The sequence below is a fragment of the Triticum dicoccoides genome, chromosome 3B (genome assembly GCF_002162155.2).
Source record: "Triticum dicoccoides isolate Atlit2015 ecotype Zavitan chromosome 3B, WEW_v2.0, whole genome shotgun sequence".
NCBI lineage: Eukaryota > Viridiplantae > Streptophyta > Magnoliopsida > Poales > Poaceae > Triticum > Triticum dicoccoides.
The window spans coordinates 518,763,429-518,787,910 of NC_041385.1; the positions used below are offsets into that span (position 1 = coordinate 518,763,429).

General features: G+C 45.6%; 1 protein-coding gene across 1 annotated transcript; it reads left to right on the forward strand.

The window, feature by feature from the left end:
- The first annotated feature begins 11,454 nt into the window (after positions 1–11,454).
- On the forward strand, positions 11,455–15,500 carry LOC119276852 (probable glutamate carboxypeptidase LAMP1). The gene is made up of 12 exons (XM_037558025.1): positions 11,455–12,604; positions 12,702–12,769; positions 13,046–13,127; positions 13,215–13,307; positions 13,391–13,546; positions 13,632–13,694; positions 13,804–13,891; positions 14,060–14,149; positions 14,243–14,331; positions 14,557–14,673; positions 14,756–14,896; positions 15,036–15,500. The coding sequence occupies exons 1-12, from the start codon at positions 11,462–11,464 to the stop codon at positions 15,216–15,218; spliced, it is 2,313 nt and encodes a 770-aa protein (XP_037413922.1). The 5' UTR covers positions 11,455–11,461; the 3' UTR covers positions 15,219–15,500.
- The last annotated feature ends 8,982 nt before the right edge of the window (positions 15,501–24,482 follow it).

The window sequence follows — 24,482 nt, forward strand, 5'->3', positions numbered from 1 at the left end:
TCCCTCAAAATATTAAGGACAAAAGGATTGGCTCAAGCTCAAAAGCTCAAGACTCTACATTTATATTTTAGTGCTCCAAGATCACATTGAGTCTATAGGAAAAGCCAATACTACCAAGGAGGGATGAGATGTTGCTTAATGAGCCTCTTGCTTCAAGTGCTTAGTGATATGCTCCAAAAACCCTCAACTACTTTCTCATATCCACATATGACCTAAACCTAAAGTCAAAATCGGTCCCACCGTTTCTTTCTATCCGGCGCCACCGAGTTCAAATGTCATAGCCACTGCCACAAACCCTAGGCAAATCAGTCACACCGATAGGGATCTCGGTCTCACCGAGATGGGATTGTAATCTTTCGGTTTCCCTTCGTAACGTTTTGGTCTAACCGAAGTGAGCGATCGGTCCCACCGAGATTGCAATGTAAACTCTCTGTTTCCCCTTCGTAACATTTGGGTCTCACCGAAAAGAGCGAATCGGTCCCACCAAGTTTACCTGACCAACTCTCTGGTTAGCTAATTACCAAAATCGGTCTCACTGAGTTTGTGTAATCAGTCTCACCGAGATTACGTTATGCCCTAACCCTAACCATATTGGTCCCACCGAGTTGCATGTCGGTCCCACCGAGTTGCATGTCGGTCCCACCGAAATCACTAACGGTCACTAGGTTTACTAAATCGGTCCGACCAAGTTTGTTGATTTGGTCCCACCGAGATTGGTAAATTGTGTGTAACGGTTAGATTTTGTGTGGAGGCTATATATACCCCTCCACCTCCTCTTCATTCGTATAGAGAGCCATCAGAACAAACCTACACTTCCAACTTACCATTTCTGAGAGAGAACTACCTACTCATGTGTTGAGGCCAAGATATTCCATTCCTACGATATGAATCTTGATCTCTAGCCTTCCCCAAGTTGCTTTCCACTCAAATCTTCTTTCCACCAGATCCAAATCCTATGAGAGAGAGTTGAGTGTTGGGGAGACTATCATTTGAAGCACAAGAGCAAGGAGTTCATCATCAATGCACCATTTGTTACTTCTTGGAGAGTGGTGTCTCCTAGATTGGCTAGGTGTCACTTGGGAGCCTCCGACAAGATTGTGGAGTTGAACCAAGGAGTTTGTAAGGGCAAGGAGATCGCCTACTTCGTGAAGATCTACCGCTAGTGAGGCAAGTCCTTCGTGGGCGACGGCCATGGTGGGATAGAGAAGGTTGCTTCTTCGTGGACCCTTCTTGGGTGGAGCCCTCCGTGTACTCGTGCAACCGTTACCCTTCGTGGGTTGAAGTCTCCATCAACATGGATGTACGATAGCACCACCTATCGGAACCACGACAAAAACATCCGTGTCTCCAATTGCGTTTGAAATCTCCAAACCCTTACCTTTACGTTCTTGCAAGTTGCATGCTTTAATTTCCGCTGCTCATATACTCTTTGCATGCTTGCTTGAATTGTGTGAAGATTGCTTGACTTGTGCAAAGATTGCTAAAATCTGCCAAAGACTAAAATTGGGAAAAGGTTAAGTTTTTAATTGGTCAAGTAGTCTAATCACCCCCCTCTAGACATACTTCAAGGTCCTACAAGTGGTATCAGAGTTTTGGTCTCCATTTGCTTTGATTTCCATAGCTTTTGGTGGTCATAGCCTTGGTTTCACAACCTAGGAGAGTATGGCGTCTAGCGAGGGAAATTATCACCGTAGAGGTCCTTAGTTTGATGGAACTAATTTTGCTAGTTGGAAGCATAAGATGAAAATGCATATTCTCGGACATAACCCCGCTGTTTGGGCTATTGTGTGTATTGGCTTGCAAGGTGAATTCTTTGATGGGAGGGAACCAAACCATGAAGCTAGTGCGGATGGATTGAAGATGCTGCAATACAACACTCAAGCTTGTGATATCCTCTTCAACGGATTATGCCCTGAAGAATTCAACAAAATCAGCCGTCTTGAGAATGCAAAGGAAATTTGGGATACTTTGATTGATATGCATGAAGGTACCGACTCCATCAAGGAATCCAAGTTGGATGTGCTCCAAAGTCAGCTTGACAAGTTCAAAATGAAGGATGGCGAAGGTGTCACTGAAATGTACTCTAGGCTTGCTCTTATCACAAATGAGATTGCTGGCTTAGGAAGTGAAGAGATGACCGACAGATTCATCATCAAGAAAATCCTAAGAGCATTCGATGGAAAGTATGATACCGTGTGCACATTGATTCAAATGATGCCCAATTACAAGAATCTCAAGCCAACGGAAGTCGTTGGTAGAATCGTTGCTCATGAGATGTCACTCAAGGATAAAGAGGAACTTCACAACAAGTCAAGTGGTGCTTACAAAGCCTCATGTGAAGCTCCTACATCATCAAGTGATAAACAAACCTTCAATGAAGAATTGAGCTTAATGGTGAAGAATTTTAACAAATTCTACAAGAGTAGAAGCAAAGAAAGAAGCTCTAAGTCAAGGTCCTACAATGACAAAAGATCTTCCAGTCGAGAGCGCAATTGCTACAATTGTGGGAGACCCGAACACTATTCCAATGAGTGTACGGCACCCTACAAGAGGAGAGAAGATTCTCCCAAGAGAAGAAGTAGAAGAGAAGAATCACCACCAAGAGAGAGAAGGAGTAGGGATGATCGTTATGAACGAAGAACATCCCAGAGAAGCAAGGATTTGGAAAGGAAGGACAAGTCATCAAAGAGCTACACAAAACGAAGACACCAAGCTCATGTTGGTGAATGGGTATCCGGTTCCGACTCTGAACATCACTCCGAGAGAAGCTATCACTCCGACTCCGAACATACTCAATATGAAGGTGTTGCCGGTCTAGCACTTGTGTCGACCAACTCCTACGACATATTTGATTCACCAAATGAAGGAATTGGATGATGCTTCATGGCTAAAGGCCCTAAGGTAACTCATCCCGAGTATGTTGATTTCAATAGTGATGAAGATGACTTGTTAGGTGATGATGATTTACTTATTGACAACTCTAGTGATGAATACTATGATGAAACATCAATTAATCATGCTAAACAAGATAAAACGAATGACAATGATAAGGAGAAGATTGAGTTTTTAACTAAAGAACTAAACACTCTTAAGTTAGCTCATGAAACTATCTTAGGGGATCATCGAGAACTTTTGAGGACTCATGAGAAGTTACGCTTTGAAAAGCTCAATCTTGAGCAAGAGCATGAGTTCTTAAAGGCAATCAATGATGATCTTTGCAAGAAAAGTTCTTCTTACATTGCCATGCGTTTACTCTTATCTACTTACATGCCTCAAGTCAAGTCTAGTAACAAGAACAAGAAGGATTCTTCCTCTAGTAGTAACAATAATCATGCTAAATCCAATATTGTTGCTTCTAGTAGTTCTCTTGATTCCACTAATGATTCTCTTAGCGAGCAAGAAAACAACTTATTGAAGGGAATTATAGAGAAAGGTGTTTACAAAAGCCTTTCCGGGAGTATACTCGAGGAAATTGTACGCAAGCAAGGAAGGCACCGGAAGAATCAAGGTGTTGGTTTTGAACGAAAGTTCAATGCCAATGGAGTTGAGTGGGAAGAAGATCAATACCCCAAGACGAAGTTTGTTCCTCAACAAGAGAAGTATGATCCTACTTCCTTAAAGGGAACACAAGCACAAGATGATCTTCCACCACAAGTCCACAAGAACAAAGGCAAGGACAAGCTTTAAGAGGAGATTGATGCATTTGAAGAAGCACCTAAGGCCTTGGTCAAGTAGGTTCCCAAGACTACGTCAAGTTCTACTTCATCAAGTACAACTACAACTCCAAGGATTCTCATCAAGATGATGTGGATCCCGAAGAAGAAGAACTAGAGAGTTCTTGAGGGTGACTCCGCCAATATTCTTCACTCATATCATTATGGCACGGACAAGTGCAATCAACTTCCATATCTTGCACTAGTTCAAGGAGTCACAAACCCTCATGTTGGTAAGGCAAGGGACAAGGTAACCTAATGCTTTCATGGACATCATCTTGTGTGTGCATCACTCTATGTCTATGGATATTCTTGTTTGTTCCTTATGGGACTAACCCATGTAGGTATTGAAAGTGCAACTCACTCCAAAGGATTGCTCCAAATGATCTACATCAACATTAAGCATCCACATCTTCAACACCTACATGAAGTCATCATTGACAAAACCCAAGGTTAGTTCATCCCTCTAAGGGGGGATCTCACATCTAGGGGGAGCTTAACTCTAAGAATTGAGTCAGAGCAACTCTAATGATGTGAACACATCAATGCATTATGTAAAAGTGGTAACCCCACTTGAGCTTAAATGATGAGTATGACCTATGATCAAATGTTCTCATTTGATTCCTAGGTCAATATACTCATATATAGATGACCTAGTCATCGCCAATTGTTTGATAGATGCTAGAATTGGTTGTGCATGCTTTGCCACATATTTCATTTGCCATCTTATTGTGTGAGCATGTTGGTTGCATATTTAACTCATTCGAGGACACCCACTTGTTGCTTTGATTGATTGGTTTCTTTTTCTTTTGCCAAGTGGATGGACAAGAATGCCTAAGAACCTTCTCTAGCTATCTATGTTTTTCTTGTCTCAAACTCTATAAATGCTACATCACAAAATTTGATCAAGTCAGATTCGAACCACTCTGTGTGAGGAGCACTTGGAGTCCCCGATTCGTCATAGACTTAAACTTCCAAAACTTTGTGTGTTTCGGTCTGACCGATTCTTCCATTTCGGTCATACCGAGATCACTAAGTCGATCTAGGTTTTCAATCTCGGTGCAACTGATTCGAACTTTTCGGTCTCACCGAGTTGCTGTAACTGTCAACAGTTATGCATCTCGGTGCCACCGAGTTGTTCAACTTGGTCACACCGACAGTGTCGGGCTATATATACACACGGGCAAAATTTTGGAAAACTTTCTCCAAACCTCTCGCCCGCGCATAGCTCGCTCTGCCTTCTAGGTCTCCGGATCGTCGATTTCGTCGCCAGCAACCTCCTGTCGCTGGTCTCCGCCGCTGTCAACGGATTTCATCCCCGCCGTTGCCGCCGTAGCGAGTTCATCGCCGAATTAGGGTATGAACTCGATCATAGTGCTATCCTCATCTGATTCTCAGCACATTGTGTACATTATGATTCTTGCCACGATTGAAACACATCTATCTAGTCAAAACAATCTGTAGAATAGATGCGATTTGAAAATTTAGGGTTAGGTTTCCGCCGAAACCATCTCAGACCCACCGAGTTGAAAAACTCGGTCCCACCAATTCGGCTCACGCCATTGCACTAGTAACTCTCGGTCTGACCGAGAATTGCTAATCGGTGTGGCCGATTTTAGGACTCAGTGAAACCCTAGCAGTCTCGGTGCCACCGAACTATGACTCGGTCTGACCAAGATCACTAGTTTAGGTTCCAAAACTGCTTCGGTATCACCGAGTTTGAAAATCGGTTGATCCGAAATGCTTTCTGTGGAAAACTAAAACTAAGTTTTTGAATCATTCTTTTGCAAAAATCTCTGCATTTTGTGATGCTCATCCATTCTATCTCATCCATAACTATTCACAGGGTCAGCAGTCAGAGTTCTCATCATGTCAGACCAAAGTGATAGTCAGAACAGGGAAGAAGAGCAGATTCACATGAGTGAGGGCACTAGTCCCTCAAGTTCCTCAGATGATGGCAGCAGAAGTACTCCTAGCAATTTTCCCAAAGTAGCCACAAGAGCAAGAAGGAAGAGAACCTCAGACTCAGAGGATGAGGACTATGTGGCAGCTGAAGATGAGGCTACTTCCAAGAAAGTAGTGCTCAAAAAGGAGTATGGCTCAGCTAAGACCACAAAGCCTGAACTGAATAGGAAGGTCCCTGCCAAGAGGACACCTATGTTGAAGGTCAGAGGATCAACACAAGAACCAGAGAAACCTGATCCCAAGGAGCCAGCTGCAGAAGGAAAGAAGAGAAAGGAAAGGGTCAGAAAGACCATGGCCAGAGTTGTTGGACAACCTTCCATGATGGAAGAGGAGGAGGAAGAAGAGGTTGTTGCACCAGCACCCAAGGCACATAAGCTGATGGGTGATGTTATAAGGTCAGGGGCTGCATCAACAAAGCCCAAAGAAGCACCCAAAGCTGCCTCCAAGGCTAAATCTGCACCTAAGAGGAATACCAGGAGTATACCAGCTGCTGAGAAGAACAAGGCCCCAGTGCCTGAAGTTGCTGCTGAGGAAGATGATAAAGGACAAGTCCTAAGGAAGCTCAAACCGAAGATTCCAGACCACAACGATGCTCATCCAGTGGCTGAAAATATGAAGCTAAGGAAGGATGCAGGGCTCAGGCAGTGGAGATTGTCTGATCCATATGCAATCAGGAGAAGAACTGTTGTAGATTATAGGTTCCACACTAAGGAACATCGGGACTTTTATGAGATTGTGCTGTTGGATAAGAAGCCCATAGTCTGTGACATGAGGTGGGTGGACTGGAAATACATGAAGGCCAATGAGGATCATTTCCCAGGAGTGTATGACAGCTTTAAGGCTTGTGGAGTTGATGAGTTTGTTGGACAAAAATTCACAAACTGGAATGATGAGCTAGTTATGCAATTCTACTCCACAGCTCATTTTTATCCTGATGGTAGAATTGTCTGGATGTCTGAAGGTACAAGGTACCAATCAACTATTGAGGAATGGGCCAATCTGATTAATGCCCCAGAGGAGAAGGAAGATGACTTGGATGTCTACTCCAAGAAGAAGAAGGATCACAATTCCATGTCTCATATGTACAAGGAGATCCCAGACAAGGCCCTTGAAACTTTCAAGTTTGGGTCTGTCCACTTTCTTCTGTCAGGGCTGCCAACAATCAACTGGATTCTTAGGCACGCTCTTTTGCCCAAGTCAGGTGACCACAACATGATCAGAGGGCATGCAATCAATATGCTTCACATTTTTGATGTGCCACAGAGATTCAAGGTCACGAGCCTCATAGTTGAGACTATCAAGAGGACAGCAGCAGACCAAAAGAGAAGTTGTGGATATGCCCCACAAATCCAGGAGCTGATCAACTCAGAGATGGGCACAGGCAAATATTTGTTGGATAAGGAACACTTTGTTCTCTATCCAGACTTTGAGGACAATCAAGTTGTCATGAATGAGGATGACCCATCATCAGTGCAAGCTCAAGAGAAGAAGGAGAAAACAAAGAAAGAGAAGGCTGCCAAGATGCCAATTCTAGAGGAGGCATCTGAATACTTTTTGAAGAGCAAGCAGGACCAACTTGGTTACTTGATAGCATCAACTCTGAGGATTGAGAAGGGGTTGGCCACCCTAACTCAAAACCAGGAGAGCCTGGAAAGAATCATGGAACAAAAATTCTATGATTTAGATGTCAAAGTAACTGAGATTCAGTCAGTTGTGGAGCAGCTACAGGATGACATGCAGGAGAGGAAGGGCACGACAACTACTGATGCATTTGCCAGAGTGCCTCAAGCTCAGAGATCAGCTGCACAGCCAGTGACAGGTACCAGAGCCACTTCATCTGCACCAGCTACAGCTCCAGTGCAACCAGCTCCAGCACCAACTCCTTCAGCTCCATCCACATCAACTGAAGTCTTCGTCCAAGGAGCCATCTCTACACCACCAACTGAAGACCAAGCCTGAGAGACGATATAGTACTATGCATTTTCTAGGAACTTTTTGGTAACTTGTTGCCAAAGGGGGCGAAAAATGTATAGATCATAGGCTTCGAGAGAGAGAGAGAGAGTTTCCTTTTGTTCTCTCTTGTCTTCTTGGTTGAATTTTATTTGCTTTTGCTTGCTTGAGATACTATGCTATTATCTGTGATACATTGATGATCATGTGTTTGATCATAAGCTACACTTATGCTTGTTAGATGATATTATCTTATTTATCCTTATATGACCATTCACTTTGCTTGGTGATGAGTGCATGTATTCAATCTTTATTATTTTGAGCGCTCCACCAAGATGTATGTGACATGGAAGAGTAACCCATGAGCCTAATTCCTTGTGCATTTACAGTCCAAAGCAAATCTTAAACTATGCACAAATTTAGGGGGAGCTCTTGCTTATCACATACTTCTCAAAGCAACAATGTTTTTCAATCTTATTATCATTTGTTGAAGCTTTGATCTATATGTTGTCATCAATTACCAAAAAGGGGAAGATTGAAAGTGCAACTATCCCTAGGTGGTTTTGGTAATTCATATCAACATATAGCTCATTGAGCTAATACTATTCCAAGACAAATATTTCAGGAAAGCTCAATGAATGGCATGGCATGGATGATGAAAGTGGATCCCTCAAAATATTAAGCACAAAAGGATTGGCTCAAGCTCAAAAGCTCAAGACTCTACATTTTATATTTTAGTGATCCAAGATCACATTGAGTCTATAGGAAAAGCCAATACTATCAAGGAGGGATGAGGTGTTGCTTAATGAGCCTCTTGCTTCAAGTGCTTAGTGATATGCTCCAAAAACCCTTAACTACTTTCTCATATCCACATATGACCTAAACCTAAAGTCAAAATCGGTCCCACCGATTCTTTCTATCCGGTGCCACCGAGTTCAAATGTCATAGCCACTGCCACAAACCCTAGGCAAATCGGTCACACCGATAGGGATCTCGGTCTCACCGAGATGGGATTGTAATCTCTTTGTTTCCCTTCGTAACGTTTCGGTCTAATCGAAGTGAACGTTCGGTCCCACCGAGATTGCAATGTAAACTCTCTGTTTCCCCTTCGTAACATTTCAGTCTCACCGAAAAGAGCGAATCGGTCCCACCGAGTTTACCTGACCAACTCTCTGGTTAGCTAATTACCAAAATCGGTCTCACCGAGTTTGTGTAATCGGTCTCACCGAGATTACGTTATGCCCTAACCCTAACCATATCGGTCCCACCGAGTTGCATGTCGGTCCCACCGAAATCACTAACGGTCACTAGGTTTACTAAATCGGTCCGACCGAGTTTGTTGATTTGATCCCACCGAGATTGGTAAATTGTGTGTAACGGTTAGATTTTGTGTGGAGGCTATATATACCCCTCCACCTCCTCTTCATTCGTGGAGAGAACCATCAGAACAAACCTACACTTCCAACTTACCATTTCTGAGAGAGAATTACCTACTCATGTGTTGAGGCCAAGATATTCCATTCCTACCATATGAATATTGATCTCTAGCCTTCCCCAAGTTGCTTTCCACTCAAATCTTCTTTCCACCAGATCCAAATCCTATGAGAGAGAGTTGCATGTTGGGGAGACTATCATCTGAAGCACAAGAGCAAGGAGTTCATCATCAACGCACCATTTGTTACTTCTTGGAGAGTGGTGTCTCCTAGATTGGCTAGGTATCACTTGGGAGCCTCCGACAAGATTGTGGAGTTGAACCAAGGAGTTTGTAAGGGCAAGGAGATCGCCTACTTCGTGAAGATCTACCGCTAGTGAGGCAAGTCCTTCGTGGGCGACGACCATGGTGGGGTAGACAAGGTTGCTTCTTCGTGGACCCTTCTTGGGTGGAGCCCTCCGTGGACTCGCGCAACCGTTACCCTTCGTGAGTTGAAGTCTCCATCAACATGGATGTATGATAGCACCACCTATTGGAACCACGACAAAAACATCCGTGTCTCCAATTGCGTTTGAAATCTCCAAACCCTTCCCTTTACATTCTTGCAAGTTGCATGCTTTAATTTCCGCTGCTCATATACTCTTTGCATGTTTGCTTGAATTGTGTGAAGATTGCTTGACTTGTTCAAAGATTGCTAAAATCTGCCAAAGACCAAAATTGGGAAAATGTTAAGTTTTTAATTGGTCAAGTAGTCTAATCACCCCCCCTCTAGACATACTTCAAGGTCCTACACTATATAAACCGCTACCCCGGTCATAGTCGCAGTCATCCGCCTCTTATCCCTCTTCGCACCACTTCCACCATGAATTCCTCCCCTGCCAAAGCTCTCTAGGATGGGTTTACGTTGGACCAGAAGGAGATGGCCACCATTGTTGTTGGCTAGCTGGCCGGCAGGGAACCGGAGGACGACGACGTCCCAATGGAGGATGCGGCCGACGAAGAGCCGGTGCCACCCTCCTCGTCCTCTTTGCCACCCTCCTCCTTCTTCACGCCACCTTCGTTGGTGCACTGCACCATGACCATCGGTGTGGCCCGTTCCCATTACATGGACATTGTGAGGGAGGAGCGGTTTCGGGAGACGTAGGCTGCCGCCGCCTACAACCGCCACCTCCTACAGGAGCACCTACAGGCGGAGGAGCAGCTCGTTGCCAGTAGGGCGGTCGCGTCGGACGTGGACCTGGCGGAGCAGGGGGCATTGCTCGAGTCCTACCGCTCCGCCCGCGAGATCTGCCTTGCCCGCTGGCGGCACCGCCAGCGGGTGGCGGCCGCCTACAAGGGGAGGGCGACGAGGCGGGCAAAGCGATGTTCGATGAGACCGACGAGAAGGGGGAAGACATCGCCGTGGCCACGCCCTACGGCCACGACCATGAAGCTGGCACGTCCGTGGACGCCGCCGACAGCGAGGAAGAGTAGTGCACGGTAGTTCGTCGCCGCTCGGGTCCCAGGAAGGCCACCGCTCCTCCCCTCCCGCCAACGCCAAGCTTGGTGGGATCAACATCGACGGCCGATTAGCCGCTTATCGGCAACATGAAGGTGAACAACTTCACTTCCCAGGTCTCCGGAGACGGAGATTACAGAGGCGGAGCTAGAGAAGGCGAAGCTTCAGTTCTCGAGGCTCGTGGCCGGACACGGGGAACGGGTGCCGGCGACCATTTAGATTAGGTATTAACTATACCTTCAGAGCCAGACTAGCACCACTTAATTGATGTAAATGTAATGAAATCTGTCATGTTTATATGAAATCCGACCGTGTTTGCATAAATTTTTATCCGACTGATTCGAACTGTTGTCAAAATGTATGTGACTACAGTTGAATGGCTGACTCCCGCATCCGTGTCTATGGACTGGTCCCCACGAACTAATGCAGGAGGAAATTTATGGGTTGCTGTTGGGATGCCCTTAATCAACACGCAGATATATGTTGGGAGTGGCTGAAGTTATACAGTTTTGTCCCTGAAGATGCCATAAGTGCAATACTGTGAGTCCATTTCAAGAGAAACATGTTTTTTTAGAAGGGAAAAAGAGAAGATTCTCTGTGTTGGGTTTTCTTGTCACATTTGCTAAAGGTACTAGTTTTCTATTGAGAATCGATTTAGATCTGCAGATAAGTTTATTTAAGGATGAACAGGGTAATCGACATTAGTTTATTTGTCAGGAATACTCATATGCAGTTGAATCGTTGCAGCACGTAGCTCGTGGAGTCAGCACGTTGGTCGCGAGGCGATTTTCGTGGCATGGAAGCCACCCACCTATGCGCCAAAAGTATACGGTGGATTCATACCGCTGCTCGCTGCTGGACAGCCGTCCGAGCACGACGCCGAGAGGGTGCTACAGTACTGTGATGCCATGGTGGAGTCATCGAGGCGAGGATATATACACAGGCAGAGTGGCAACGTGTCAGTGCAGTAGCCGTGACATGTCCGGTGCACCCGAGACTGCGCGCGCAATGTCTGCCCACGGCAAGCAGCAGCCGCTCCTACGCTACCCCGCGCCCGCCGCCGGCGACGGCAGCGGCAGCGGCATGGAGAGGCGCAGGTACCTCGCCTTCCTGGCCATCGCCGCGGCCCTGGTCGCGTCCTACCACCTCCTCCACGCGCCCACCCCCTCGTCGCGGTACCACGCGCTCTTTCTCACCCTCGGCTCCAACGCCAGCGCCGCCGCGCACCTCCGCGAGCTCACCCTCCGCCCGCACGTCGCCGGCACCCCGGCCAACGCCCTCGCCGCCGAGTACGTCCGCGCCACGCTCTCCGCCCTCTCCTTCCCCACCCGCGTCACGCCCTACTCCGTCCTCCTCTCCTACCCCGTCCACCGCTCGCTCTCCCTCTCCGCGCCCGGCCGCGCCACCAAGTCCTTCTCCCTCACCCAGGACACCTACCCCAACGACCCCTACGCCGAGGCGGCGGCGGAGGTCGTCCCCACCTACTTCGCCTACTCCGGCTCCGGCTCCGTCACCGCCGAGGTCGTGTACGCCAATTACGGCGACAGGAAGGACTACGCCTACCTTGCCTCCCACGGCGTGGACGTCGCGGGGAAGGTCGCGCTCGCGCGCTACGGGGACATCCACTGCGAGGACATGGTGCGGAATGCTCGCGACGCCGGCGCCGCCGCGGCGATCATCTACACCGACGCCAAGGACTTCGGCGGTCCCGCGGCCAATGGGAAGCGGAAGTGGTTCCCCAACACGCGGTGGCTCCCGCCAAGCGGCGTTCAGGTGGGGACCCTGTACTACGGGAACGGCGACCCGACCACGCCGATGTGGCCGTCGTGCGCCGCAGGGGAGGACTGCGAGCGTCTGAGCATGGACGAGCTGGACACGAGCGAGGCGATGCCCGGCATCCCCACGCTGCCGGTGTCGGGGAGGGACGGGGAGACGATCCAGAAGGCGATGGGCGGTGGCGTGGCCCCACCGGAGTGGCAGGGCGGCGAGGGCGCGCCTGTGTACCGGATCGGGCCCGGCCCGGCCGTGCTGAATCTCACATACATGGTGAGTGGGGCCCAGCGGTCCAAGAATCATGGCTATCCTCTTTTTGTCTAGCCTACATTATTGAGCAGTACTCTCATTTCTACTCCTTGACCTGCAGGGAAATGACACCCTAGCCACCATCGAAAATGTCTTTGCTGTGATAGAAGGGAAAGAAGAGCCTGACAGGTAAATAATTTACAGCATACTATTGTTCCGTAGATTCTGACAGTCAACTCTGATAATGAAGTCAGTAGTAAATTAGGTGTTACAGCCCGAGTAGTTCCTTTACTTTATCAACCGAAGCCAACCTGAAGGGTATAAGGTTACATTTTATAACGTGATGGCTAGACCTAGATTCTATGAAATTTTATACTATGATCAAGCATCGGATTCTCCCTGAGGCATGTCCAAGCCAGAAAATAACAATGTTAAATTTGCTTCTGTGTTTTTTTTTTTTTGCAGATATGTGATCATAGGCAACCATCGTGATGCCTGGACATTTGGGGCAGTCGATCCCAACAGTGGAACAGCAGCTATGCTCGAGGTAATCATCCTTAGTGATATCTGTTCTGAATGCAAGACATCTTTGCTGAATCAAGGATAATGACTCGGTACCTACTTTTGTTTTTAGATTGCGGAGAGGCTGTCCCAGCTAGAAAAGAAAGGGTGGAGGCCAAGGCGAACAATCATCGTCTGCAGTTGGGATGCAGAAGAGTTTGCGCTGGTATGTTCTTGCTCGTGTGCTCTCAGATGCTTTGCTTATTCTCAGGTGTAAGCGCTAAAGCGTAGAAACATCCAATGTCTCAGATAGGGTCTACGGAATGGGCCGAGGACAACATCGATATGCTTGCTTCAAGAGCTGTTGCTTATCTGAATGTGGATATATCAGTGTTTGGGCCTGGAGGTCTTATGCCCCGCGCAACCCCTCAACTCGATGAATTGATCAAGGAAGCAAGCAGAATGGTATTTTAGCTCTGCACCTAAAGCCTTTATAAGCATATAATTTATTTAATTATTTGATCCTTTCATTTTTTTTTCTTGATTGAAGGTACCCGATCCTGATGATCCGTCTCATACCTTGTATGACTACATGATTCGCCAGAATCCTCCGGTGGGTACAATGATGGAATGGTCATATAATTCTGTTGTGGCACAAATGAGTCATCATGAGAGCTTCATTTGATTTGGAACACACTGAAGTGATAAGCTCCGATTTTCAGATTGCAAGAGTGGCTGGTGCTGGAACAGACTTTGCAGCTTTTGTCCAGCATATTGGAGTCCCTTCACTCGACATGTCTTATGGACTATGTAAGTGAAAATGTTCTTGGTGGCGCATAAGCCTGAAAAACCGTGCTCCCTTTCGATAGCAAGTTCTGATTCATTTAAAAAAAATCAGTAGACTAGGAAACCATATCTTTACAGCTTGTGTTATTATTACTCCTCTAGCATCTTATCTAAGTATTGTTGCCCTTGCAGTTTCAGAGTACCCTGTTTACCACTCGCTGTACGATGATTTTGTTTGGATGGAGCGGTTTGGAGACCCCCTGTTCCACAGACATGTAGCATGTACTAAACGAGAGCTATCTTTTCAAATTCAAAAAGTACAATCGGGGTTCCATTATATCGCCGACTAATCCATTTGATTGCGTGATCGTGCAGTGGCGAGCGTCTGGGGTCTGATTGCTTTGAGACTTGCAGATGATGAGATCATTCCCTTCAATTACGTCTCCTATGCGGCCGAACTGGAGGTATCTTCTCTTCTGGCAACTGAGATATGCAACTTTTAAACAACCCAGGGTAATCCCCTGATTCAGTTTCATCAAGGGAATTTAAACATAATCATGATGTAGTCTTGCCTTTTCTATTGATCGGCACACACGTTTTTTTAATGAAATTATCATTAAGTGTGGCGTGTAGAAGCAGCCCCAACAATTACTTGACACATGGACTATGTGCCGTCTTGTTTACTCCAGGAGAGCTCAAAAGTTGTGGAGGACGGATGCCCTGGGTGTGCCGTCAGTTTCAGCCCTCTGCACAAGTCAATCAAGCAGCTTGAGAAGGCGGCCATGAAAATTCACATGGAGAAGAAGGTATGTGAACAAAAATTCGACTGGAAAGCAGCTTTCACCGAAATTTCCAGCTATAAAACTTCCACTTTCCTCATGACAATAGGTGCTGCAAGCAGAGAAATGGGGCCTAAACACGAGGGAACGCACACTGAAAGTCAGAGAGATGAACGACCGCTTGATGATGGCAGAGCGAGCCTTCACCAACAGAGAAGGGCTCGCAGGGAGACCGTGGTACAAACACATGGTGAGTACGTAGCATCGAAGCTGCAGGCTTGTTGCATAGTACTACTGTACTTGTCTGAACTGAACTGAAGTGACTCCGAAACTGACCACGGTGATGAGTTTTTGACGAATAATGTGCGATGATTTTTCTCCCTGGGCAGATTTATGCGTCGTCGGACCAGGACGACTGGGGCACCAAGGCGTTCCCCGGCATCGTCTCGGCCATGGCCAACGCACAGAAGCTCAACACGTCGGAGTCTTGGCGGCTGTTGCAGCATGAGATTTACAGGGGTGCAAGGGCCGTGTCCAAGGCCTCTGCAGTCCTGGATGGAAGGCTAACATGATGCCGGAGTAGACATCAGCACAGCACAACACAGCACGGAATTTACCGGTGCAAATAAGTAGGGAGAGGGAAAAAGAATCAGCACTTGGCTCATAATGATTGACGAATCACCCCCTTGTTGATTCTCTCTTCAGAGTAGCAGCAATAATTTTCGCAAAAACATTGGAGAGTAGCGCCAATAAGTTAGTGTGTCATTTTTTCCCCTTTCGCCATCAGAGTGTAGCTCATCAAATTGGTCAGCAAAAAGTGTGTCGATGAATGAGGCCATGGATCTCGCAGTTTATTGGCGTGGTGTCGCATTAGAGATCCTGATTCCGCAGGATCAGCCTCCACGCAACAACATCTGACGACCGTGCAGATTTATGGTTTTTCTGCGTGAATCTGGCAGCTGGTTCGTCCGTTGCTGGCCGGTCATTGTCCGCGTACAAGTAGAATATGCTGGTAATCAACACCCTGGGCCTGGGAAATGATAAGAATACATCAAGAAATAGGGTGCACGCGAAAGATTCTATGAGCACGACGTGTGCAGGTTCATCCAATAAGAGTGGATCGTGCCCCTTTATTTATTTATTTATATAATATCCCCATATAAGTGCGATTTCTTAGACGAAGGAAGTTACAGAATAGCTTCGGCGATCGGCTGTTATCTTGCTTACACTGTGGCACTGCAGTATGCACGCACACATGTAAAGTCTCCGCATAAAGTTCAAGTGCACAATGCTCATCAAGTGTATTATAGGCACAAGTGCGCAATGTTTCAAAATTGTAAAAGCACAACCATTGGTTCGGGTGGAGCTATCCCACTTGAAGTAAACACGTCCGGACAAATGATCAATCCTCTCGAAGAATCAAAGCGACTGCACATCATGCAAGATGATGTACAGGCTTGGCACTGAGAGCGAGACGACCAGGAACTGACAAGATCCCATCTGGGTCAACGAATCGCACGGCGTTTAAACATCTCACGCCTTGGGCGCGTTGGTTGCCAAAGCCGCCGCAAATTGCTTGTCCTTTTGGTCCTAGTGACCTCTCCGTTGGGTGGTGGCAATAGCCCAACCCGGCTCTACGTCACAGATAGTAGATCACAAGATTCGACAAACAGTAGAACTTTCAATATTGATCTGTCGATGCGATATGCCGCCCTACATGGCAGCTGAAAAATTAGTATTACGCTAGGCCCAATCTACGTTAATAGAGATTCATTTACATGACAGCCGGTGTCCTTGTAATCAAGTATGCAGTCGAGTGATACTCACAAAATCGAGGCAGAAAATTGGGAGATGTATTTCTCAAAAAAAAAAAAAGGAGATGTGGTCACATGGACAGAGACTCTAGTGATGTTATTACAAACTTGTTGGCTGAACATGAACGGACAGACGGAGAAATATGGCGCCCACGTAAACTTCCTCCCGTATAGTACTTTTGGCGTGCAAATTTGTGTAACTTCATCAGACGTGGGTTCCCATTATTTATCATATTTATTCCACGAATTCCTCGCAGTTTAAGTTGTTCATCTAACTAGCTAGCTAGCAAGTCTAATCTAGCACGCCTAAGGGAATTAAGGAGATGATCACATAGTGTCGACACCTCTAAAGGTAGGATGAAAAACTGGATCAGCATATGCAGCCGCTATGACACGAAATGAATTGACTAGTTGGAAAGAGACTCCCTTATGGAGCTGTATTAAAAAAAAATTGTACTCCTAAAAACAAATGGAAGGCTTCAGTTCGCCCTCGAACAATAAGATGGCAGCAACGGCTAATCGATGAGTAAATTACACAAAAATACCATAGTTGTGGCTAGGTTGTCGATAAAATCACATTTGCTATTAAATTGTTTTTTTAAGCCTACTGGTCTATAAACAATCCTTCAAAAGTAGCAATAATTGTTGGCTGGTAATTGAGCGATAGCAATTTTGGCCGATGAGATCTGGTTGTCAACTATGCATTATGCAGGTGTCCTATGCTACCGACTGTATGGGTCCGAGTCAGATGTCGTAGAGTTGTTTTGCGCTCAGTGACATACGCTCTCCGTCTCATAATGTAAGACGTTTGGAGTAGTAGTGTAGGGCAAAGCCTTAGGTTTGTCCCAGTCTTCATAATTTGGAGGTGGCAAGAGGAAAAATAAAAAAGAACACAAGAACTAAAGAACTAAAGAGGAATAACATTAATGAACAAGGTTCACATCACACATGTCCTCTCAAAGCATCCAAAGTATGAGGCACATCAAGATCCACAATCAACGTAGGAAAAAAATAAAAGGGGTAGAGTTCTTCCCAAATCTCTAAGAGAGCCAAACCCTAGGAGGGATGGAGATTTTGGTGATCTTATGGAGAATCCTTCTCCCTAGGAGGTCTTCATCCCTAGGAGGTGATAAGGCGAGCAAAGCTCTCTTAGAGTCTAGGCAAATATTCTGCTAACCATAATTTGAGTCCAAGATATGATTTATATAGCTAAGGGGCGATAGGGGATAGATGAGATAGGGGATACATGGCCTCTCGTTCAGATCTGGACGCAAGCAGCCGAACAGTCCTGGCTTAGGATGGACAATCCCGCTACTGACACAGGTGCGGCTCCGGGCTAGTGCATGCTTCAGGTGTTGGACGATCTTTAGGGTTTGGATAGTCCGGGTTCATGGCCGAACAGTCTGACAGTTGGCCAGACAAAAAGTCAAAAAGCACTTTTGGCCGACTACATGTTTGTGGCTTCTGATTTCTTGAGGCTTCATGTTGAACAGCTCGGCAGCTGAACTACAGTTGTTTTTTTCCTTCTTCTTCCTCCATCTCCTCTACAACTGGGCTTCTACCCTCGCTTCTTCATGGATGGTTCCTTCGTACTTGAGTATGTATAGGGTCTCGGATTGAGGTAGTAGCCATTGTTGGGGAACGCGGTAATTTCAAAAAAAAAATCCTACGATCACGCAAGATCTATCTAGATGATGCATAGCAACGAGAGGGGAGAGTGTGTCCACATACCCTTGTAGACCGAAAGCAGAAGCGTTAGTTAACGCGGTTGATGTAGTCGAAAGTCTTCGTGATCCAACCGGTCAAGTACCGAACGTACGACACCTCCGCGTTCAGCACATGTTCAGCTCGATGACGTCCCTCGTACTCTTGATCTAGTTGAGGCCGAGGGAGAGTTTCGTCAGCACGACGGCGTGGCGACGGTGCGCAGGGCTTCGCCTAAGCACTACGATGATATGACCGAGGTGTGTAACTATGGAGGGGGCACCGCACATGGCTAAAAGATCAACTTGTGTCTCTATGGGGTGCCTCTTGGCCACGTATATAAAGGAGGGGGAGGAGGAGGTCGTCCAAGAGGGTAGGCGCGCCATGGGGGGGAGTCCTACTAGGACTCCAAACCTAGTAGGATTCGCACCCCCCACCCTTTCCTATTCCAAGTGGGAGAAGGGGGGAAGGAGGAGGAGGAGAGAAGGAAGGAGGGGGGCGCCGCCCCTCCCCTTGTCCAATTCGGATAGGGGCAAGGGGGGCGCGCGCCACCTCCTGGTCGGCCCTCTCTCTTCTCCACTATGGCCCATGAGGCCCAATAAATTCCCGGAAGGGGTTCCGGTAACCCCACGTACTCCAAAACTTATCCGAATTGACCTGAACCATTCCGTTGTCCGAATGTAGCCTTCCAATATATGAATCTTTATATCTCGACCATTTTGAGACTCCTCGCCATGTACGTGATCTCATCTGGGACTACGAACAAACTTTGGTCATCAAAACACATAACTCTTAATACAAATCGTCATCGAACGTTAAGCGTGCGGACCCTACGGGTTCGAGAACTATGTAGACATGACCGATACACATATCCGGTCAATAACCAATAGCGGAACCTGGATGCTCATATTGGCTCCTACATATTCTACGAAGATCTTTATCGGTCAAACCGCATAACAACATACGTCGTTCCCTTTGTCATCGGTATGTTACTTGCCCAAGATTCGATCGTCAGTATCATCATACCTAGTTCAATCTCGTTACCGGAAAGTATATTTACTCGTTCTGTAATACTTCATCCCATAACTAACTCATTAGTCACAATGCTTGCAAGGCTTATAGTGATGAGCATTACCGAGAGGGCCTAGAGATACCTCTCTAAAACATGGAGTGACAAATCCTAATCTCGATCTATGCCAACCCAACAAACACCTTCGGAGACACCTGTAGAGCACCTTTATAATCACCCTTTTACGTTGTGACGTTTGGTAGCACACAAAGTGTTCTTCCAGTATTCGGGAGTTGCATAATCTCATAGTCTGAGGAACATGTATAAGTCATGAAGAAAGCAGTAGCAATGAAACTGTAACGTTTATAATGCTAAGTTAACGGATGGGTCATGTCCATCACATCATTCTCCTAATGATGTGATATCGTTCATCAAATGACAACACATGCCTATGGTTAGGAAACATAACCATCTTTGATTAATGAGCTAGTCAATTAGAGGCATACTAGGGATAATATGTTTTTGTCTATGTATTCACACATGTACTAAGTTTCCGGTTAATACAATTCTAGCATGAACAATAAACATTTATCATGAAATAAGGAAATAAATAATAACTTTTATTGCCTCTAGGGCATATTTCTTCAGTCTCCCACTTGCACTAGAGTCAGTAATCTAGATTACATAGTAATGATTCTAACACCCATGGAGCTTTGGAGCTGATCATGTTTTGCTTGTGGAAGAGGCTTAGTCAACGAGTCTGCAGCGTTCAGATCCATATGTATCTTGCAAATCTCTATGCCCCCCTCCAACACTTGATGACATATGGAATTGAAGCGTCTCTTGATGTGCTTGGTTCTCTTGTGAAATCTGGATTCCTTTGCCAAGGAAATTGCACCAGTGTTGTCACAAAATATTTTCATTGGACCCGATGCACTAGGTATGACACCTAGATCGGATATGAACTCCTTCATCCAGACTCCTTCATTGGCCGCTTCCGAAGCAGCAATGTACTCTGCTTCACACGTAGATCCCGCCACGACGCTCTGCTTGGAACTGCACCAACTGACAGCTCCTCCATTCAATAAAAATACGTATCCGGTTTGCGACTTAGAGTCATCCGGATCAGTGTGAAAGCTCCTCGTCGTAACCATTTACGACGAGCTCTTTTCACCTCCATAAACGAGAAACATATCCTTAGTCCTTTTCAGGTATTTTAGGATGTTCTTGACCGCTGTCTAGTGCTCTACTCCGAGATTACTTTGGTACCTCCCTGCGATGCTTATAGCAAGGCACACATCAGGTCTAGTACACAAGATTGCATACATGATAGAACCCATGGCTGAAGCATAGGGAATGACTTTCATTTTCTCTCTATCTTCTGCAGTGGTCGGGCATTGAGTCTGGCTCAATTTTACACCTTGTAACACAGGCAAGAACCCTTTCTTTGACTGATCCATTTTGAACTTCTTCAAAACTGTATCAAGGTATGTGCTTTGTGAAAGTCCAATTAAGCGTCTTGATCTATCTCTATAGATCTTGATGCCCAATATGTAAGCAGCTTCACCGAGGTCTTTCATGGAAAAACTCTTATTTAGGTATCCCTTTATGCTATCCAGAAATTCTATATCATTTCCAATCAACAATATGTCATCCACATATAATATTAGAAATGCTATACAGCTCCCATTCACTTTCTTGTAAATACAGGATTCTCCAAAAGTCTGTATAAAACCATATGCTTTGATCACACTATCAAAACGTTTATTCCAACTCCGAGAGGCTTGCACCAGTCCATAAATGGATCGCTGGAGCTTGCACACTTTGTTAGCACCCTTTGGATCAACAAAACCTTCTGGTTGCATCATATACAACTCTTCTTCCAGAAATCCATTCAGGAATGCAGTTTTGACATCCATCTACCAAATTTCATAATCATGAAATGCGACAATTGCTAACATGATTCGGACAGACTTAAGCATCACTACGGGTGAGAAAGTCTCATCGTAGTCAACTCCTTGAACTTGTCAAAAACCTTTCGCAACAAGTCGAGCTTTGTAGACAGTAACATTACCGTCTGCATCGGTCTTCTTCTTGAAGATCCATTTATTTTCTATGGCTTGCCGATCATCGAGAAAGTCCACCAAAGTCCACACTTTGTTCTCATACATGGAACCCATCTCAGATTTCATGGCCTCAAGCCATTTCGCGGAATCTGGGCTCATCATCGCTTCCTCATAGTCTAGTAACATGACTTCCAGAAAAGGATTACCATACCACTCTGGTGCGGATATCACTCTGTAAGACCTATGAGATTTGGTAGTAACTTGATCTGAAGTTTCATGATCATCGTCATTAACTTCCTCACTAATCGGTGTAGGAATCACTGGAACTGATTTCCATGATGAACAACTTTCCAATAAGGGAGAAGGTACAATTACCTCATCAAGTTCAACTTTCCTCCCACTCACTTCTTTCGAGAGAAACTCCTTCTCTAGAAAGGATCCATTCTTAGCAATAAAGATTTTGCCTTCGGATCTGTGATAGAAGGTGTACCCAACAGTTTCCTTTGGGTATCCTATGAAGATGCACTTCTCCGACTTGGGTTCGAGCTTATCAGGTTGAAGCCTTTTCATATAAGCATCACATCACCAAAGTTTAAGAAACGTCAACTCTGGTTTCTTGCCAAACCATAGTTCATAAGGCGTTGTCTCAACGGATTTTGATGGTGCCCTATTAAAGTGAATGCAGTTGTCTCAAAAGCATAACCCCAAAACAATAGATGTAAACCAGTAAGAGACATCATAGATCGCACCATATCCAATAAAGTACGGTTACGACATTCATACACACCATTTCGCTTGGTGTTCCAGGTGGCGTTAGTTGTGAAACTATCCCATGTTGTTTCAAATGAAGACCTAACTTGTAACTCAAATATTCACCTCCACGATCAGATCGTAGAAACTTTGTTTTATTGTTACGATGATTTTCCACTTCACTCTGAAATTCTTTGAACTTTTCAAATGTTTCAGACTTATGTTTCATTAAGTAGATATAACCATATCTGCTCAAATCATCTGTGAAGGTAAGAAAATAACGATACCCACCACGAGCCTCCACACTCATTGGACCGCATACATCTGTATGTATTATTTCCAATAAGTCAGTAGCTCGTTCTATTGTTCCGGAGAACGGAGTTTTAGTCATCTTGCCCATAAGGCACGGTTCGCAAGCACCAAGTAATTCATAATCAAGCAATTCCAAAAGCCCATCAGCATGGAGTTTCTTCATGCGCTTGATACTGATATGACCCAAACGGCAGTGCCGCAAATAAGTTGCACTATCATTATAACCTTTGCATGTTTTGGCTTCAATATTATGAATATGTGTATCATCACTATCGAGATTCAACAAAAATAGACCACTCAGCAAGGGTGCATGACCATAAAAGATATTATTCATATAAATAGAACAACCATTATTCTGTGATTTAAATGAATAACCGTCTCACATCAAAAAGATCCAGATATAATGTTCATGTTCAACGCTGGCACCAAATAACAATTATTCAGGTCTAAAACTAATCTCGAAGGTAGATGTAGAGGTAGCGTGCCGACGACAATCACATCGACCTTGGAACCATTTCCCACGCGCATCATTAAAGGAAATATGCCCTAGAGGCAATAATAAAGTTAGAATTTATTTCCTTATTTCATGATAAATGTTTATTATTCATGCTAGAATTTTATTAATCGGAAACTTGATACATGTGTGAATACATAGACAAACAGAGTGTCACTAGTATGCCTCTACTTGACTAGCTCGTTGAATCAAAGATAGTTAAGTTTCCTAGCCATAGACATGAGTTGTCATTTGATTAACAGGATCACATCATTAGGAGAATGATGTGATTGACTTGACCCATTCCGTTAGCTTAGCACTTGATCGTTTAGTATATTGCTATTGCTTTCTTCATGACTTATACATGTTCCTATGACTATGAGATTATGCAACTCCCGTTTACCAGAGGAACACTTTGTGTGCTACCAAATGTCACAACGTAACTGGGTGATTATAAAGGTGCTCTACATGTGTCTCTGAAGGTACTTGTTGAGTTGGCGTATTTCGAGATTAGGATTTGTCACTTCAATTGTCGGAGAGGTATCTCTGGGCCCTCTTGGTAATGCACATCACTATAAGCCTTGCAAGCAATGTGACTAATGAGTTAGTTGCGAGATGATGCATTACATAATGAGTAAAATGACTTGCCGGTAACGATATTGAACTAGGTATTGAGATACCGACGATCAAATCTCGGGCAAGTAACAAACCGATGACAAAGGGAACAACGTATGTTGTTATGCGGTTTGATCGATAAAGATCATTGTAGAATATGTGGGAACCAATATGAGCATCCAGGTTCTGCTATTGGTTATTGACAGAAGATGTGTCTCGGTCATGTCTACATAGTTCTCGAACCCATAGGGTCCGCACGCTTAAAGTTCGGTGACGATTTATATTATGAGTTATGTGTTTTGATGTACCGAAGGTAGTTCAGAGTCCCGGATGGGATCGGGGACATGACGAGGAGTCTCGAAATGGTCGAGACGTATAGATTGATATATTGGATGACTATATTCAGACATCGGAAAGGTTCCGAGTGATTCGGGTATCTATCGGAGTACCGGAGAGTTACGGGAATTCGCCGGGGAGTATATGCACCTTATTGGGCTTTAGGGGAAAGAGAGAGTGGAGGCTGCACGCCCCCCAAGGCCTATTCCAAATTGGACTAGGGGGAGGGGTTGCGCCCCCTCCTTCCTTCTCTCCTCTCTTCCCTTTCCTTGACTCCTACTCCTACTACATGGAAGGGGGGAATCCTACTCCCGGTGGGAGTAGGACTCCCCAAGGCGCGCCATAGAGAGGTCCGCCCCCTCCCCTCCTCTCCTCCTTTATATACTGAGGCAAGGGGCACCCCATAGAGACACAAGTTGATCTGTTGATCTCTCCCAGCCATGTGCGGTGCCCCCCTCCACCATATTCCACCTCGGTAATATCATAGCGATGCTTAGGTGAAGCCCTGCGTCGGTAGCATCATCAACACCGTCATCACGATGTCGTGCTGACGGAACTCTCCCGCAAAGCTCTGCTGGATCGGAGTTCGTGGGATGTCATCGAGCTGAACGTGTGCTGAACTTGGAGGTGTCGTATGTTCGGTACTTGGATCGGTAGGATCGTGAAGACGTACGACTACATCAACTGTGTTGTGCTAACGCTTCCGCTTTCGGTCTACGAGGGTACGTGGACAACAC

Bases quoted from the DNA above. Each gene is read 5' to 3' on its own strand.
- LOC119276852 (XM_037558025.1), top strand. From the start codon at position 11,462: ATGCCATGGTGGAGTCATCGAGGCGAGGATATATACACAGGCAGAGTG. The intron at 12,605-12,701 runs GTGAGTGGGGCC...CTTGACCTGCAG, and splicing joins TGCTGAATCTCACATACATG to GGAAATGACACCCTAGCCAC. The intron at 13,128-13,214 runs GTAATCATCCTT...TTTTGTTTTTAG, and splicing joins GAACAGCAGCTATGCTCGAG to ATTGCGGAGAGGCTGTCCCA.